General features: G+C 34.4%; 1 protein-coding gene across 1 annotated transcript; it reads right to left on the bottom strand.

Annotated features, from left to right (window-relative positions):
- Positions 1 to 1,966: 1,966 nt before the first annotated feature.
- LOC108208504 (phospholipase A1 PLIP1, chloroplastic) lies at positions 1,967 to 6,120 on the bottom strand. The gene is made up of 6 exons (XM_017379038.2): positions 5,990 to 6,120; positions 4,673 to 5,430; positions 3,519 to 4,034; positions 3,302 to 3,361; positions 2,785 to 3,201; positions 1,967 to 2,689 (listed from the first exon to the last, which is right to left on the bottom strand). Exons 2-6 carry the CDS (start codon positions 5,327 to 5,329, stop codon positions 2,264 to 2,266), a joined length of 2,076 nt encoding a protein of 691 aa, XP_017234527.1. The 5' UTR covers positions 5,330 to 5,430; positions 5,990 to 6,120; the 3' UTR covers positions 1,967 to 2,263.
- Positions 6,121 to 18,085: the final 11,965 nt, after the last annotated feature.

The following is an 18,085-nucleotide window of genomic DNA, read 5'->3' as shown; positions in this document are numbered from 1 at the left end:
TTCAAGACTCGTGAAATCATTTTCAAAATTTTGAGAACTCACATCACATATCACATAATTTCCTAAGTATATTATGTGGTTGCAAATGGTGCACAAATTTAGAAGTGTCCAGGGACTATTTTCAAATATTTATAGCATCATGTTCTTCTCCACCCGCGTTCTTGTTTTGTTTTTCAACCAAAATCCACATCCATGTGCCTTAATCAAGTAAAATTTGCCGGAATATGTGCACATAAAATTTCGCAATCCACTGTCGGACACACATCACCAACTATTTCTATTACTTTTAGAATCTTTCAAATAATTTTGAACATCCTCACAAGCAACCTATGCGTTATCATCTACATCATACAAGTTATGTTGTTTGATTGAGGACTTTCACCGAACAAATTAATGACATCGACGGGTTCATTTTGTCGAAGAATAACACCCTCGTGCTTACAAATCAACGATAGAATTTGTGCGTGTTCAACTTTAATAATTTAGTATAGTAAATATAGATATATACAGTCCTACTCTTATAAAGGTCACTAAAATAAAAAAACAAATACAATCCATTATAAATAAAGAGAATGGGAAGGATTGCATGGTCAGGAGATGGACCACGAGATTGGGGTACATAGGCTTGTATAAGGCCTAATAGGATTGGGGTTAGGCTAAGCTTGGCCTCTTAGCCTGTACAGTGATATGAGAGGATTGAGTAGAGAAGGGATGAGTCCTAGATTTGTCATAATAATTGATTATATATATATATATATATATATATATATATATATATATATTGTCAATTATATATATTCAAATTTTAATTAATTAACCTGTCTAAATTTCATGTCCTTTCACCCGATCCGAACTAGCGGTTATTTTCATTAAGCAGTTAACCTATTTAAATTCCAAATTTCATCTGTATACCCTTCCGCCAATTCGAACCACCTGTACAAACTATCTAGTCATTTTCATTGCTATTTACCTCCTTTCATTTCTATGCACCTTCTTATCCAGTATCCTTCATCCAATAGGAACTATCAAAAACTTTATGATCATTTTCATTTATATTCACCTAAGATCATTTTCATTTCTATTCACCTCCTTATATAGGTAATCAATGTTCTAGACCAAAAAATCCTTTCGTCTTTCAACTTTTCGATCTTCCCACTCATTCTCCGTGAGACCGTCTTCCCCAAAGCCGCCTCCAGCCCCTCTTCTTCTCATCATGTGAAAGGGGGGCACCCTTACGTCGTAAAATAAAGCGCTTGGCATATTCACAAGGACTCGATTTTATGTCCGGATCTGAAAGAACTATGGTATAGTCGGGAAACTGCTTAGCCACGTTATAACACTGTAAAAGAAAATTACATCTTTTCAGACGGATATGTGACAGAGCTGAATTAAATTTCTTGGTGCTCCCAATAATTATATGATCATTTTCACCAGTATTCACCTAAGCTCATTTTCATTTCTATTCACCTCCTTATATAGGTAATCAAAATTCTAAATTCTATTTATGTATCTCAACTATCTGGTCATTTCTGCTCCATTTCCACTCACATCCAAACGCTCTACATTTTCACTCACATTCAAACACTCTAACTTCTAATCTAATACCAACCATATCTCCGTAAACATCCTATATAGTTATTTCTGTTTCATTTCCACTCATATTCAAACACACTCTAACTTCTAATCTGAACACTGTACATTTCCACTCACATTCAAACGCTCTAACTTATAATCTAATACCAACCATATCTCCGTAAAAATCCTGTATAGTTATTTCTGTTTCATTTCCACTCATATTCAAACACTCTAACTTCTAATATAGCACCGACCGTATCAACACTCTAACTTCTAATATAGCACCGAAATATAGCACCGACCGTATCAACACTCTAACTTCTAATATAGCACCGACCGTATCTCTACTCTAACTTCTAATATAGCACCGACCGTATCTCTGTAAACATCCTACATTAAACTTCTATCATTTTCTGGCTACATCGATCAAACGGTACATGGACATGCAAATTAGCACTTATATCTGAACTCCAAATCCTCCAACTCTAAATTCTTTATTACTGCTGCTACAGACCTTTCATTATTTACAGCAAGAAAAGATAGTGCAGCAAACTTAACGAACATCCATAAAAATAAAAGAAAAAACCTAAATGCAAGAAGCTCACGAGGACATGACCATCTCTCAGAGAGCTATCTTTATGGAACAACCTAGTCCTGTGCAAGAAGCTTTTACGATCGCCTTGAAAACCTACACACCTGTGGCTAACTCCTCCTTGGACAATAGTACTCTTGGGTCAGTAGTACTACGTAAGCCCCAAGCATGTGGAGATCGAGAAGTGAGTATTGTCCAGATGTGGTCCTCCTCTGTTCTTAAAGATGGTCTGAGGGCTGCTTTTGTGTTCTGTCGTATAACCCCGTTTACTGCCTTGAGATAGTTGCTTGAGTCGTGATCTCTGAGAATTGTTCCGTCGGATCCATAAGCAATGGGATTACTTAGTGTTAGCAGCGGATGAGGTGAGTTGAGAAAAGCTATTAGCCCCTTCTTGCCTGAAGCACTCTGTGTATTCTCCATTTCATAGAGCGCGTTCCCTCGAGGGAGAAACGGGTGAGGAGGAGATGATGCTTCGTCAGGTTGGAGGATGAATACTTTACCCATCGGGCTATAGAGTAATTTCTGCAAAATAAAATTATTCATTATACATAAATATTTTTGCAAGTTCTTAATTCCATAGACTAAAGCAGATGAGAATTCAAAAACAATTTACTTACATTTCTATTAAGACAAGGATGGGACCTAAAGGTTCCTTGCAATCGCTTGAGTAGTTGAGCAATGTGATTTGGGTAGTTGCAAGAGAAAGCCCTTGGTACGATATCTCTATGCATAATAACGCAGTGGATGTCGTCCTCGTCTACCCCCAACTCATCAAGGATCTTTTGTCCACCACAGAACACAAATGGTGATCCAAATGTAACCACCGGTCTAAGATTAGATGGTTTAAGAACTTTCCTAGTCAGTAGCATTAAGTGGACAAGCAACGAGAGACTGCCCCCTAGAGAATGACCAGTGAATCTGATTCTTGCTCGTTCGCCATACTTTTCGAGATGCTCCAGTATAATTGGCTTGAATTGCTCATATATTCCCTTTGCTGCTTCATAAATTCCTCTATGGACGAGCACATCTGTTCCCTGCAACATGCAGATTATCTTCGTTATACTTATGTCTTTTGGTTATACTTCATGATTATTATATGTAGAATACATTAAGGAATCATGTACTTGCTCTTACCTCAAACTTGGTCGGTTCAAAAAAGAGATTAGCCTGCCATGATGCTAGTGAATCTGACCCCTGAAGGCAAAAAAAAAAAAAAAAGTTTAAAAAAAGATAGATCGAAGAATTTATTGGAATATGCATCTGCAGTTGCACAATTGCAATTATATCATCCTTAGTCTTTTTGCTACATGAACTTTTCATATATTATTCCACAGTTTCTGGTAGTAATTACCTGAATAACAAAGCAACGAGTGTATATGTTTGGATCATCGCAGACAAACCATTCACAAGGTGATGACTGGGGTGACTGAAGAGCTGTTGCCGCTTTCTCCTTCTCTTTCTGACCTGCTGCAACCACTGCTGTCATAGTTGATGCTGTCACGTAGGCCGCTACTTCTGAGCCTACTTCTGACTTGTACAATGCTTCATGTAAAAAGCTCCCACTGCTTTGTAAAATCATATCAACTTCATCCTGTTGTGTGTCAGAGTCATGAAATAGCAAATCCTTTGCACGGGAATGGACATAAGAAGCTGCTGAAGCAGCAATCTCATAAGCAGCAGCTGGACCCTTGTTAAGACGTTTTTTTGAATTTCCAGATTCAGACACAAACTTGGTAGCGCTATTAACAGGACTGGTGGAGTCCTCGTCAAGTTTGTCGTTGGTGGCTTTAAAAGTGTCAGATTCTGCTTTCCTCTCCAAGGATGATGTTACAAAGTTTAAGCCATAATATCTTTTTAAATCCTCAGCCTGTACATTAATAGGAAGTTTGTATATGAGATAAAACATCATAGTACATTTGATCCCTTACAAGACTCAGATAATATGCACAGTAATAAGTTGTCAACATCTCTTGGTGCCTTACAAAGATCATATCAACGATCTTCAATTGCACAAGTCCGAAAAATTGCCGGTATATCATGTTATTTTGTTCTGTTCAAGTTATGCTGCTATTCACAAACTACATTCAAATCTATGCTTATTCCAATATTTTGCTTTTTGAGCTATTCAGAAATTAACATTTAAGCCACCAGACCATCTTAACTTAGGTGCATCGTCAAATTGTATATGGTTGTCCCCGTAACTTAAGGAGCCTGCATATATGTTTCTTAAATAGTTAGAATATACTCTTATATGTTGCAGCTGTTTGATTCCTATGAACCCTAGCGACTTTCTCTAAAGAAAAACGTTAATAATAAACTATCTTGTGAGTTGCTCTTCAGATGTACATGTCTTTAAATTTTTCTTAGTGGATCATTAATCCTATTTATCTTGTTGTAGAGACCTACATACTTCATGCTAGATGCATGTCAAATGTTTGTACGTAAAATTGTAAAACAAACAGTTAAGTCTGCTTTTGAAATAAATTAGATGATATACAAGCATACCTGCATCTCTGAAATTGCATATGCTATATTGCAAAGGAAAGCTAGCTGAGAAAAATGCTTTGTATCAGACCAGGACACCTTCTTCAATAGCCTGGAGAATGTCTCGCGATCCATTTCCTTCTTTCCTTCAGCCTCATCTTCATCGTAGTCCACTACACAACCCCCTAAATCTTCATCACAACCTTGCTCATCGATGCTACCATTGTCGTCCTCATCTTTCTGTTGTTTTTGTACCCAAGACTTTTGGATTTCCATGATCCTTTCTACCCAATTTACTCTCTTATTCGTCACTGTATGCTCTTCCACAACCATCTCATCAATATCTTCATCCGTCTCATTGCACTCTACTGCAGGTGTTTCTTTACTTGTCTCTGGTTCATACAAAAAAGCCCTAAGAGACTTGGGGATAAATGTTTCTGGAAGGAACTTAAACCCCCCAAAGGATTGACTGTTGTTCAGTTTCGGATCCTTTTTTGAGGCATGGATTCGATTGACAGAGTAACACAGATGGTTGTCAGAAAACGATCTTCGCATTCTAGCCTGATTACACAAATCATTGCCTGAGAATGTTCGACGAATTTTTCCATTCTCCCTCAACATCCCTCTCGGGCTGGTAACCAATTGTGTGCCTGGACTAGTCATTGTAGTAAATGCCATTTTGTAAAACTAAAATATTAGACTCTATTTACCCTTTTCTCTCTCTCTGTTCTGTACTCAGAGGAGGATTTAGGAACTCTTGTCCAAGAAGTTCTTGGAACCTGATAAACACAAAAACAATGAAACTTATAAGGCAGCCAAGGTGGCTAAGAAACAAAATCAACATTGATAACTCCGAGAACAAACGGATGATACCATTTCAATACATATCCAGCTAAAAGGAGGACCATTTAAAACAAATAAGACTCTGGTTATAAAATGGAATATTCAGAGGGTATATTGGACACTACACGAAGCAAATTGTACTGTTGTTGTTGTGGTCAATTTCTTGGTAGACTTATATATGTCTATTTGGTCGGAAACAACTATGCATAAGCAAGACACTCATATTTGGACATGAATCTGTAGCAATACCACGTTCTACTAATGCATCGTTCTCTCATTTACTCAATTATCGCTTGACTAATCAGAGCCACAACTGCATACTGCATAGTGATTAAAACAAATGCTTGAAAACAAGGCCTCTTCGACATCGTCTGTTAAGCAAATAACAAACCCTACCGAAAGTATATACTCTTCATACAATAGGAAAATGAGAAGAGAAATATTACAAGACAATGGTCATTTCATCGTTTATGAAGCACCTGAAATAGAACTTACCTAAAAACAAAACACTGACTTCGGTTGTTGGGTTGGAAGGAAGAGAAGTCGTCGTCCGTTTAGCATTCTATGTCGAGATCTTATAGCTTGAATCTTCCATCTCTACAAAAACTATAAAGAGTGGTAACTATGATCATTGAAAACTTTAAAATACATTACTTTGAACTTTTTTACAAAGACAAATCCGAGGACCCGTCTTAGTGAAGTAATTAGCCAGAATCTTCCTATCATTTCATGCAAAAATGTGAAACATATGATTACAAGTAAACATGTGATTTGTGAAACATCTAGCTATTACTTATTTGACAACAATATTCTTATCAATCTTCCAAGTCCAGTCTGAACTCACATTTATTACTAATTTTTCAAGACAAATTTAAACTGAATCATGATGTTTCCCGAATTTTAAAGTCACTCTGTGAAAATATCAGAACAGATACTCATTTATTAGACATATAAGTCTAAATTGTCAAAAAAAAAAGTGTGAAAATATGAAAAACAATACTTTGGCGATAGAGGTGAAAGTTTCTTGATTCCTTAAGCAAAAAAAAAGAGTGTGAAATGAATTGTGATAAGGACTAATAGAGCATGAAATGCATATGAGGAAATTTGCCGGAAACATGTTGAAGAAAGTGAAAGTAAAAACACAGTTCCGTTAATAACTGCATGTATGAACCTAGGAATACTCCCTGCTTTTGTGTTGAGTGCCGTCTGTGAAAATAGTATATCAGTTAAACTTGTCTTACTCCTAATAATCATCCTAATCAACAGATAATAACAACGTTAACAATTACCACAGGAATATATTTTGTGGACAAGCTAGTACCAAAGATTCAAGGAATAACCCAAGTTGCTGCTTAAGAAATAAATTATTTGAAAATATATGACAAATATGTTGGTTTAATATATATAGTAGCAATGGTTTTAATTTGCAAATATATATACAAAAAATTAGTAGTTGAACAAATTAAGATCCACTTTTTTTTTTTGGGTTTTAAATTTGTATGAAAGCCCTCCATTTTCATGGACAAACATAGGTAACAAACAATATTAGCTTTGAAAGTAAATACAGAAACTATAATGTGAAAAGTAAATATATCTGAGATTCCCACTATCCACAAAAAATATTTGTAGGAATCTTGCCTAATTTTCTTTCGGAAAGAACAAAGTTAAGAGCACTTTTATGTAGTTGAATTACTCTCAACACTATTTACACTTAATTTAATGTCTTTCTTGTCTGGACTTATGTATAGCTAGCAATACGGTTCACACATTTAATCCATTCAACGTCTTTTAGATTATAAAAATAAAAATCAGAAAAATAGATTAAGAAACGAATAATTAATTCATCAGACTTATTTTATAATTTAACCTCATCAGTTTAAATACAAAATTTACACTTCAAAAAATTTTCCTTAAGAAAAAGTCCAAATCCAAAACATTAGATGATCCCACTAAAAAGATATAATTCAGAAAACCTGGGTTTGGTCCCATGTGGGCCTTATAACTAGGCCACCAATATTTCAAGTAAAGCTGGCCCAACCCGAATTTAAAAAATCGGAAAATTGATCCGAAAAAAGTTTAAAGATCTAACTAGATCTTTTAAATCCGGTTTACATCAAAAATTCCAAATCTTTTTTTCTAAATCTAAAATTGCAAACCGAATAATTTATGTTTTATCATTTTTTTTAAAACTTCAAGTAAGATGTCAAATAATGGTCTAATTTCTCAAAAAGCGGAAATTATTTGTTAAAATATAATATTTATACAAAAATTAATATAAAAATTAAAAGATAATTTCCGATCCGGTACCAAGGACTAAACGGGTCTAAATATTTTTGACCCGATCTGATTTTGAACATACAAATTGTTTATAAGTGAGACAGATGAAATAATTTGTGCATCTACATAAAACCAACTGGGGCTTGAAAACAAAATTCAAGAAGCATGGTCAAAGTTGTGAGAAAAGAAGCCAAATGGTCAAAGGAAACATCCAACATAAAATTTGTACAGGTGCTAGCTACATGCATATAACACCCAAAATTCTCAACAGCAAATTTCATAGGCATACATCACAACCCATAAATAAAAAAGCTTAAATTTAATCATTCCAAACAACCAACAACTGCAAGTAATTTATACTCTTTGATCAGTTTACCGCAAATCATTTTATCTCACAAACTACACCAACAACCTACAAATCCATCACAAGTCAAATAAAACAAAACAATTTCACATGCATCTTTACACTCAGCTACAGATCTCGCAATTTCACTACCAGAATAATCACGTATTGCAACGGAATTTAGCAACGAATATATATCCGTCGTTAACTACTAACAAAATAACGACTGACAAGAACAATCAAGAACAATTCATGATTAATATGCATGCACGTAAAGCTACTTCAAATTACAACACATAATACATGATTTAAGGCATCGAGTATATATGTGCATGTGTGCACCTGGAAATTAAGAAAGTACCGAATTTGATGAGCTTAATTAATATGATTCTTGCAGTACTGCAACCTTTTGCCGGTGGATACAGCAAATCCAGTTCCAAGATCAGTATACAATCAATGTAAATCCAGCATCATAACGTTCCTGCTACAAGAAAATATCAACAAATTAAAAAAAAAATAAAAACTAGGAAAACGATATATAGATTAATTTTAATTGCTATGAAAGCTTAGATTTGAAGATACTATTACTCACAAATGTGTTGTATACTGTGTTTTTATGGAACACTAGTAGTATATGCAGGAAGTACTGTAAAGCAGTGCTTAAATAGCTGGGGAGCAAGGATGACACTTTTTTCAGTGGACGGTTTTGCCCTTGGTGACTCAAGACCACAGTGTGTATTGTGAGGGGTAGTTGAGTAAATATAAGAAGGCGGTTTAGCAGTAGAATGAGGTGAGATAGCAGCAAAACTTGTGGCTGCATGCAAGGGACTGCGTGAGAATGTTACACCACCACATGATCCAGAGACTTCCTTAGATGTCTACAGCTAGGCTGCTTCCAACTAATACGTGTCCACCTTCTTCTCTTTATTGCTATGTATATCTCATTTTAATTCTTCAATATTTATCTCTCACTGCTTTTTCATAAAATATTCATGTCTTGGATTTTTTGTTTTTTTCTCGACACTTATAAAATCTCCACCTACATTTAAACGAGATATTGTTACAATTTCATTAGGTTGATTTTAAAAAAAATGAATTTAAAAGACTTTCTGAATATTTATTTTTATATACTTTTGCGGAAGTAAATGGAGGAGAAAACTGTAACAAACGGCCACGTATATGTAGATAACATAAAACCTTGTGCTTATTTTTAAAATATAAAAGATAAAATATTGTGAGTTATACTTGCATCATCTTAAACTAAAATTTTTGCAATATTAATATTTGTTTTCTAATCCCAAAATCTATACACATGGTTAATATCCCTGCGGTAATAGTTTAGTTATCATTTATATAATTTATCACAAAGTTATCATGAATTATAAATAATATATCTTCTTCGTTATTTTCTATCATAAATTATATATTAGTCATAAAACTAAATTAATTAAACTAAATCATAAATTTGTATTATGCCACCTTGTACAAAAAAACCTACCAAATCCTCGGACACATAAGCTATCAAATTCTCCGCACCCACTTTTACATGACTATGACCACTTGACGTGTGAGATTAACCAACTTTAACCGTGTCCGTTATTACATGACAACATTCTGTTCGTATCCAGAGTCTTGTCGTTTTATTGTCATTTCACCAATATGCTCAGACAGAATCAGCACGTCATCTGTGTTCTTTAACAAATTGTAAGAACTATTCACACCGTCATACTAGTTTCAAAGATGGTTTTTGACCGGTACTCCCTCCCTCCTTGCCATGTTAATAGTCCACTTTGCTAAGAATTTTTTTTTCAGATTATTTATCTTTCTTCTTTGTTCAATACAAATTTTATATGAGTTTCAATATTAACATGTATTAGTCTACTACACATTTTTCATGATTTACGATGCAAACTATATTCACTTTTAATAAAATAAATGAAAATTTAATAGTGTTTCTGTTTAACCAATGTATAACAATGATAACAACTTATCTCATTTAATATTTCTTAATATGTGTGATTTGAGTAAAGTGGACAATTAAAATGAGAGAGAGGTAGTACGTTTTTAAAATAAATCCTTGACTTAGAGATCGTTTGGGTGAACTTAAAAAAATTGCTTATTGCTTAAAGTTAGGGCTGTAAAATGATCCGGGTGATCCGGGTACCCCTCTACTCAAGTACCGGATCATATTATTTTTAACTTGTCAAGATTTGGGTCCGGGATCGTTTTATTCGGATATAAACCGATCCCGGATATTTGAGAATCGGATCTGAACCGGATATGATCCAGTATCGTATTTTCTATTTTTTAACCGGATAGTTTATGATCCATCGAATATGAGCCAGATATGATCCACTAACATCAAATATCATTATTATTTCAGTTGTTCAAATAAATCCTTGACTTAGAGATCGTTTGGGTGAACTTAAAAAAATTGCTTATTGCTTAAAGTTAGGGCTGTAAAATGATCGGGGTGATCCCGGCTACCCCTCTACTCAAGTACCGGATCATATTATTTTTAACTTGTCCAGATTTGGGTCTAGGATCGTTTTATTCGGATATAAACCGATCCCGGATATTTGAGAATCGGATCTGAACCGGATATGATCCAGTATCGTATTTTCTATTTTTTAACCGGATAGTTTATGATCCATCGAATATGAGCCAGATATGATCCACTAACATCAAATATCATTATTATTTCAGTTGTTCAAATAATAATAATTTAGTCTAAGTAAAAATAATATTATAAAGTATAATAATTTTAAATTAAAACTTATAGTTATATGTTGGTATATATCATTTATTAAATATATATATATGAAGATAATAAGCATGATCACATTAAATAATCATATTTTATGAAGATATAAACTTAAATAAGATATTAAAATTTTATAAAATGATGACTATTTACTTGCAAAAATGATGGTGTTAAAATATACTCCTTCTGTCCCCCTGAGTAATATATATTGCGGGACGGGGACGCGGCACGGACTTTAATGCTCCTGAAAAGTGTGGTTGTGCAATTTATTTTTAGAATTTTCTTTTTTTGAATTAAAATTCGGATTTTAAATTTTTATTCAGAAAAAAAAACTCAATAATAAGTTACGGAACTATATTTTATAAGAGCATTGAAATGCGTGTCGAACAGTCAAAAAGAAACGTATAGAATTAAATGGGACAGAGGGAGTAATATGTATATGAGTTTCAATCGAATATGAACCGTGGATCATATTCGGTTATTCGGGTAGGATCATATTATGAAAAATTATATGAGACCGAATCTGAGCGGATATAGGTGTGCTCATATCCGGGATCATATATTATACGGACTTAATTTTTCCGCTAGATTTGGATCGTTTTCAAAACGGATATGAGACATGTATCATATTTTTGAGCCGGATATGAGCCGAGACACCGGATAGTCCGTATTGATTTACAGTCCTACTTAAAGTAAAGAATTGGATTAGAAATGAGAAGTAAAATCAAACTTATACGTGATTAAATTATTTGGTAAAGAAGTAGAAGTCCTGAAACAAAAGTTAACATTCTCACCTTTTTATATAAGTGTTTTTGACTTTTGACACAAACTGACAAAAAAAAATAAAAGCCGGTTTTTTATCAACACAAGCTGGAAACTTTGTTGCCCAGACAGATACTTAATCTTAATCACATAAAAGATAAAAAGAATTAGTTAATATTATATATATATATATATATATGATTTATAAATATTTAATTATAATAATTTTAAATAGGTGTTATTAAAAAATGTTCATTATTTCTTGTATATATAAAAAAGGAAAATGATTGATATAAATTGGACGGAGTGAGTATTTTTGATTCTATTCAAAGGCCTGAGAAATTGATTTTTTAATTTTTTCACTCTAGCTGAGTTATATGGCTATAGCTAATTTCATAAATAATTTTAATTTTTTTTTGAGAAATTATCTAAAATACTATGTTTATCAAAAAGTATTATAAAAAATACTCTCCCTTTGAAATTTATTTTCAAAATTACTATTTTTCAAATTTTATTTTCAAAAATAGGGTTTGCAACTTTTGCAACCGTATTTACAACTTTAATCTAAATTTTTCAAAAAATTAAATTATAGGTTAATTTCAGTTAATATGAATCAAAGATACAGGCAGTCTGCACAGCCAAACATCACAACACCGTCGCTACACCTCCCACCACCTCCCACCGTGATTTGCAACAGAACATTTGGAAGTTGGAATCAAAAGAATACTAACTATCAAATAATTAAATTATATTTGCAAAGCAACATTATTTCTAATCTAGTAATTTGGAATTTAAGGAATCTGTTTCCAGTGGATAATTAAGCTGCAATTTTACTTTCGACTTCTAATGTAGCAGAGTCATCGGCAAGTAGAGGACTCTCACCTTGAGTTAATATATTTGAGCACTTTATTTGTGATCTATTTTTTGAGCTTCTTTCGGGGTGAAAATATTGAAATTATGCTTATCCAAGCTTGGTAGTAAAGTCAGTATTGGTTGTCTTACCAAGTACCTTTCTTCATCAGGTATGGTCACTAGATAGAAGATTCGATCAACCGCAGAACTACAAGCCCTTTGTTAGCAGGTGTGTCACCTTATGATTGGAAGTGTTAGAGAGGTGAATGTTAAGTCAGGTTTTCCAGCCACGAAAAGTACTGAAAGGTTGAAACTACTGTTGAAATATAACATAAGATCCATTTGGGGCAATCCTCCAATATCTTAAGGTTCTAGATGGAATGGTTCTCAACATGATATCTGATAAGGCCAAAATCGTCTCCTTCTGTTGACCTCGGCTTCACTGTCTTGACGCCGAGAAGTGGTGGAAAGAATCTGGAGAGAGTCCTGCAAAACAAGGCTCGACCGGGGGTGGTGGCCGTCATGCCCCTCCGGCGTGATAATCAGTTGGCTGTATTTTTATGAACTTATGGTAAATGTGTTAGTGAAGATCAGCTCACCTCGACCTCTCACCTAAGTCTCTTATTTATAGGAGATCTTGCTGCTGGATGACAGGAACACCCGTTGTCTGATGGCTTCTTGGCTGTCTGCGGGGAGGCCCGATTGGTGACAACGGGGAGTGTAAAGTGGGCCCTATCAATATCAGAACGAGATTTGGCAGAGGTCTCAAGTTCACTCTCCGTCACCCCCAATATTCTCACAATTTAATACGGAGACGAAGACATTAAGATCCATTTGGGGCAATCCTCCAATACCTTAAGGTAAACTGCATCAGTCTTTTGTTTAGGTATTAATATATGGCAACACCATAGAGTAGACTTGCTACTTTGTTACAGCGCTAATCAATTTCAACCTCAAATCACTGGCAGACGATGTGTCTGAGAGGATGACCATGCTGAATCATAGTCAAGTTGAAGACTTAAGTTCATAAGATAAAGGAGACAGATAAGGATGTAGTAGTTCTTTTCTTAAACTCTGCAAGTGTTTAAGATCATACAGTCTTTGTGGAGTGTGTAGTTGGCGGCGTTTTCACTTCCTCAGATGCTTGGTACAGGTTCTAGTTGTAGCTTTTCTCACTGTTGTTTTGGATTTTTGGTCTGTAGTTGGCCTATGGTATTCTGGTCTTATTTCTTATGCTTGGCTTTGAAAAATGGTGGTGTATAAGTTGCTGGTGCCCCATTGACAAATATATAGTTGTTAGGAAAGTATTGCACTCCACTCCCCTGCAGTTCAGCAGATCTTGTGTTTTCCCGGCAGTCTTATGATGTCACTTCTTGTATATACTTTCAGTGAAATTATTAGTAATAAATTATGCTATATTTTCTCGCTTAGAATTTCTAGTTATCCTGAATTCCTGATGCTAAATATAATTAAAAAAAAAGTTCGACTTAATATTTCTGGTTGATAATGATGCATATTGTTAGAAGTTAAGGATGAAAAACCTGCAGAGTTTGTATTGAATCATTACATATGGCGTTTCTCTGCTATTTGGCTCAATGTATACGCATCATAACCCGTTTTCTACAACCCTTGGATCGTCCATTTCCACAAGAACAGTCTCCTTTTTTTTTTACAACCCTTGGATCGTCCATATTCAGAAGAACAGTCTTGTTGTTATGAGTTAGCATAGTCTTGTTGAAATATATATAGTATAAGATTTAGATGAATTGGTTCTCAACAGATCTATACAACATTATTGAAAAAAGAAATTACCATTCTGAATCTGGCATCCTTAAGCGAGTAATGCAATTGTTGAGATTATAACAACTCCTTACAGATACCTATTTATTTGACTCACCCAAGCCTTCTAGCAGAATGTCATTAGTCAGTGATGGAAAACTTGCATAGTTTGTCCTGGATCATTACATTTGGCGTCTATCTGCTATTTCACTTAAGGTGTATGCACTCACAGCACTTATATATAACCTGAGAATTATCCGTTAGTCTCAAGACAGTCTTCTTGAAGTTTGGAAAGGTTTTGCTGCAACATCTTCAAGATTTTAGTATAGTTAAAGAAGATCCAAGTAAATTTCAGGCACAGCATTATCCAGAGTCGGATATAATCTTTAGAGATTATATTAAAAAAATAGCATCATTGGAGGAGTATGTACAGCCTTTACAGATTTTAGTATAGTTAAAGAAGATCCAAGTAAATTTACAGCATTATGTTAAAAAAATAGCATCCAGAATGTAGCATCATTGGAGGAGTATGCTCACATGTTTGACATTCATACGACATACCTATATCTTAGACTGACCCAAGTCTTACAGATCAACCCGAGCTGCTTGCGACGGATGTTGGAAGGGGAATAACTGATTACGCTCTACATGACTACATCCCTAGATTAATGAGTCCGTCAAACAGTACTAGCTTTTGTCCAGGTATTTTGCAGTAATAAAGTTCTGAGGATCAAGAGTCCGTCAAACAGTATTAGCATCTCTGATACCATGTTGAGAACCGGTCCATCTAATTATCTAAAATCTTAAGGTGTTAGAAGAATGCCCCAAATGGATCTTATGCTATATTTCAACAAATATCCATTATAAAATCTAACATCGAGCATTCTAATCCCAATTAACTAAGGCTTGTTCTAAATTAACTGTAAAAGTTCACATATATGGTTTTATTTCAGAGCATGTTGCCATCTCTTGAAAATACCAATTTTTCTTAGCTTAGATGTTCAGTAGTTTGCTAAAAAAATTTATGGGATAATAACAACTGTGTCGGCACACGCAAAAGGGAACAACAATAGGAAAATAATATGTTTAACTTTGCAATATATTCTATTTAATTTGATGTCTAAACAAAATATATAACTCAGCTCTCTGGTATACGAGTCAACTCTACGTTTGAATACAACTACACAGGGTAATGAAGGAGAGGTTTATATGACATCAAAGTCACGTTCCTAGTCACATTTTGGTGTTTGATAACTAGCCCTACTTTTCATTCTTCTTCCTGGCTGTACATGCATGTCAGGTAACATCTCTTGTGGAGAAAAAAATTCTGAATACTGAGTGACATAATGTTATTATAGCATTCTAATCTTTGGCCTTGTAAACCATCTTCATAGCTAGGCGAGTTCATAGTCAGAAGACATTGGACTATTGCTTGATCTATGCGCACAGAGGGCCATGTTAAACTTCTCTGCATATCGTTCCAATGTTGGTACACTTATAAGTGGCATACATGTTTCGGCTTATAAGTTACTTATAAGGTAAGCCAAATGGGCACATTATCTAATGTATTTAATGGGACAGCACATGAGTAAGCCAGTTTTAATTTACATTATCAATCCTGTAATCTATGCAGAAAGTTGTATAGAAATCAATATAATTGTAGCAACACAGTAAACAGAATGCAATGAAATTAAAAAAGAGAATACATAAATTACATCTTAAAATTTTCATGATTTTATGTTTTCACTTAAATTTGCACTCTTAGAACAGTTTTATGAGCTTGTGATATATTTATCACCCAGAAATAAAAATTCTTAGAGTGTAGATTTCAGATATTAAGATGACAGAAACTAATTCTAGACTCGATCCTAGGCTGTAGGCGGAGAACGGTGTGCTTCTGAGAATATTGTTGGTTCCCCTTTTGTACATCGATTCCTTCTTCTTTTGAATTTTTATGTATGTTCACTAGTTGCAGTGACCATTTACTCTACAGCCTCCCAATGACAGTGCAGCCTTTAAAATTTGTGTCCTACTGTGAAGATCGATGGCATAGTATCAACAATTAGTCATTAGTTATTACCGTAGCTCACTCTTTCCATTATTTATCCTTCTGTTATCCAGCTCCCTTTTGGACCATAAACAGCTGTAAAGATCTATCTCAGTCACCTGAGCAATCCGTAGTCAGTCTTTGAGCATCAGTGGTACTCTACATAATCATTAACACTAGCGTGCATTACTTCAAGTCTTCAATTGTGTACATATTGTACATAATTTCAGGTATATTTAAGTGTGTAATTAAGTGCGTCCTAGATAGTCTAATGTCTCTATTGGTGCAAACCCTTAAACCAAACTTTCTCCTTTCTGTAAGTGGAAGACACAAAGAAAAGGCAAGAAAGTTTAAATATATTAGAGTAATTAGGTTCTTCTAGTTTCCAAATCTGAGTATCAGAAAAATAGGAAGTGCTGCTGTTCTAACATTTTAATGAGTTGCAGGTCAAAGTGTGTATCCTATGCTTTGCAGAAGAGCTCTTTTCGACAGTTGCTTTATGATTAGACCAGATAGTATACATTCTAATACATACCATTATGTGTCATATATAATAGCTAGGGTTTGTGAACTTAGAAGAAGTGTTTAGTAAAAACAAGTAGGGTTAGTTTAATTTCATACTAAAGAAGCTTTACATAACTTACAATTACAAATGCTATTGTTGAAGTTCATGTACCAAAAGAGCATCTGACAGATTATCGCCTTCGGTTCATTTTCCAAGATAGCAATGTGATATTCCTGCAGGGAATTAGAAACCAAAAAATGAGAACAGTGAAATAACTATTTCGTTCTTTGATTGGCAATTGGGAACATCATGAGAACATTTGTCCACTCTTCCTAAAGACTTCTGGATTCTAGACATTCAAGGTAGAACTAGCTAGCTAGAAGTCTTTGAGGGGGAGTGAACAAAGGCTTCCTTGGTAGTTCATGACTCCCATTGAGTTGTACAAGCAAGCCCCGGCTTGTTAGCTCTCCCTCCATAGCTCCTAGCCTTATTTAATAAACATATATAATGAAAAATAAGAACCAGCATTTTATATATGCAAAAGAAAGCAAGGCCAGAAGCCGTTGAGGGAGAGTGAACAAACAGTGCCTTGAAGATTTTTTGTATGGGCTGGAGCTTTTGCTGAGTTTGTTCTGTGAAGATCACTTGGCTTCCACCCTCTATTTATAGTTCCAAGAACATGGTCATGTCCACGTCACATCGAAAGCTTACTGATTGGTTATATAATACTCCCTGTCCCATTAGGTTCTTTACGTTACCTTTTGGCACGCATTTTAAGGCTTATTCTATAAAGCATATATAGTTCCATAATATTTTCTTTTAGATCTTTTCCCCTTGAATAAAAGTTTGACGTTTAAACTTTTTTTTTTAAAAAAAAAACGTTATGAAACTATACTTTGTAGGAGTCTTAAAATGCGAGAACGTAAACAACCTGCTGGGACGGAGGGAGCATGATTTAGTAATAGAATAGGGACCAACATGTGAAATACAGTCAATTGATATATAATAAAACAGCATATAAGCATCAAAAGTCAAAACCATATTCTTTTGAGAACTGTCGGTTAACTCATCCGCGTCATAGTGAAATGCACTGGAAACTTAGATTAATATAAAACAAATTTGTTTCATTTGAACGAAAAATTTACAGTAATCATTCAGTTTATCAAATAAAAAGTTCATTTTAATAGTGGATATCATGAATTTGGACCTCTACTCTTTAGTACCAAAAGCATATTATGTTTAAAGTTTAATCTTCATATTGC

Source organism: Daucus carota, chromosome 2, assembly GCF_001625215.2.
Source record: "Daucus carota subsp. sativus chromosome 2, DH1 v3.0, whole genome shotgun sequence".
NCBI classification, from domain to species: Eukaryota; Viridiplantae; Streptophyta; class Magnoliopsida; order Apiales; family Apiaceae; genus Daucus; species Daucus carota.
Note: the sequence above shows the minus strand (reverse complement) of the source record. Positions and strands in the feature narration are given on the sequence as shown.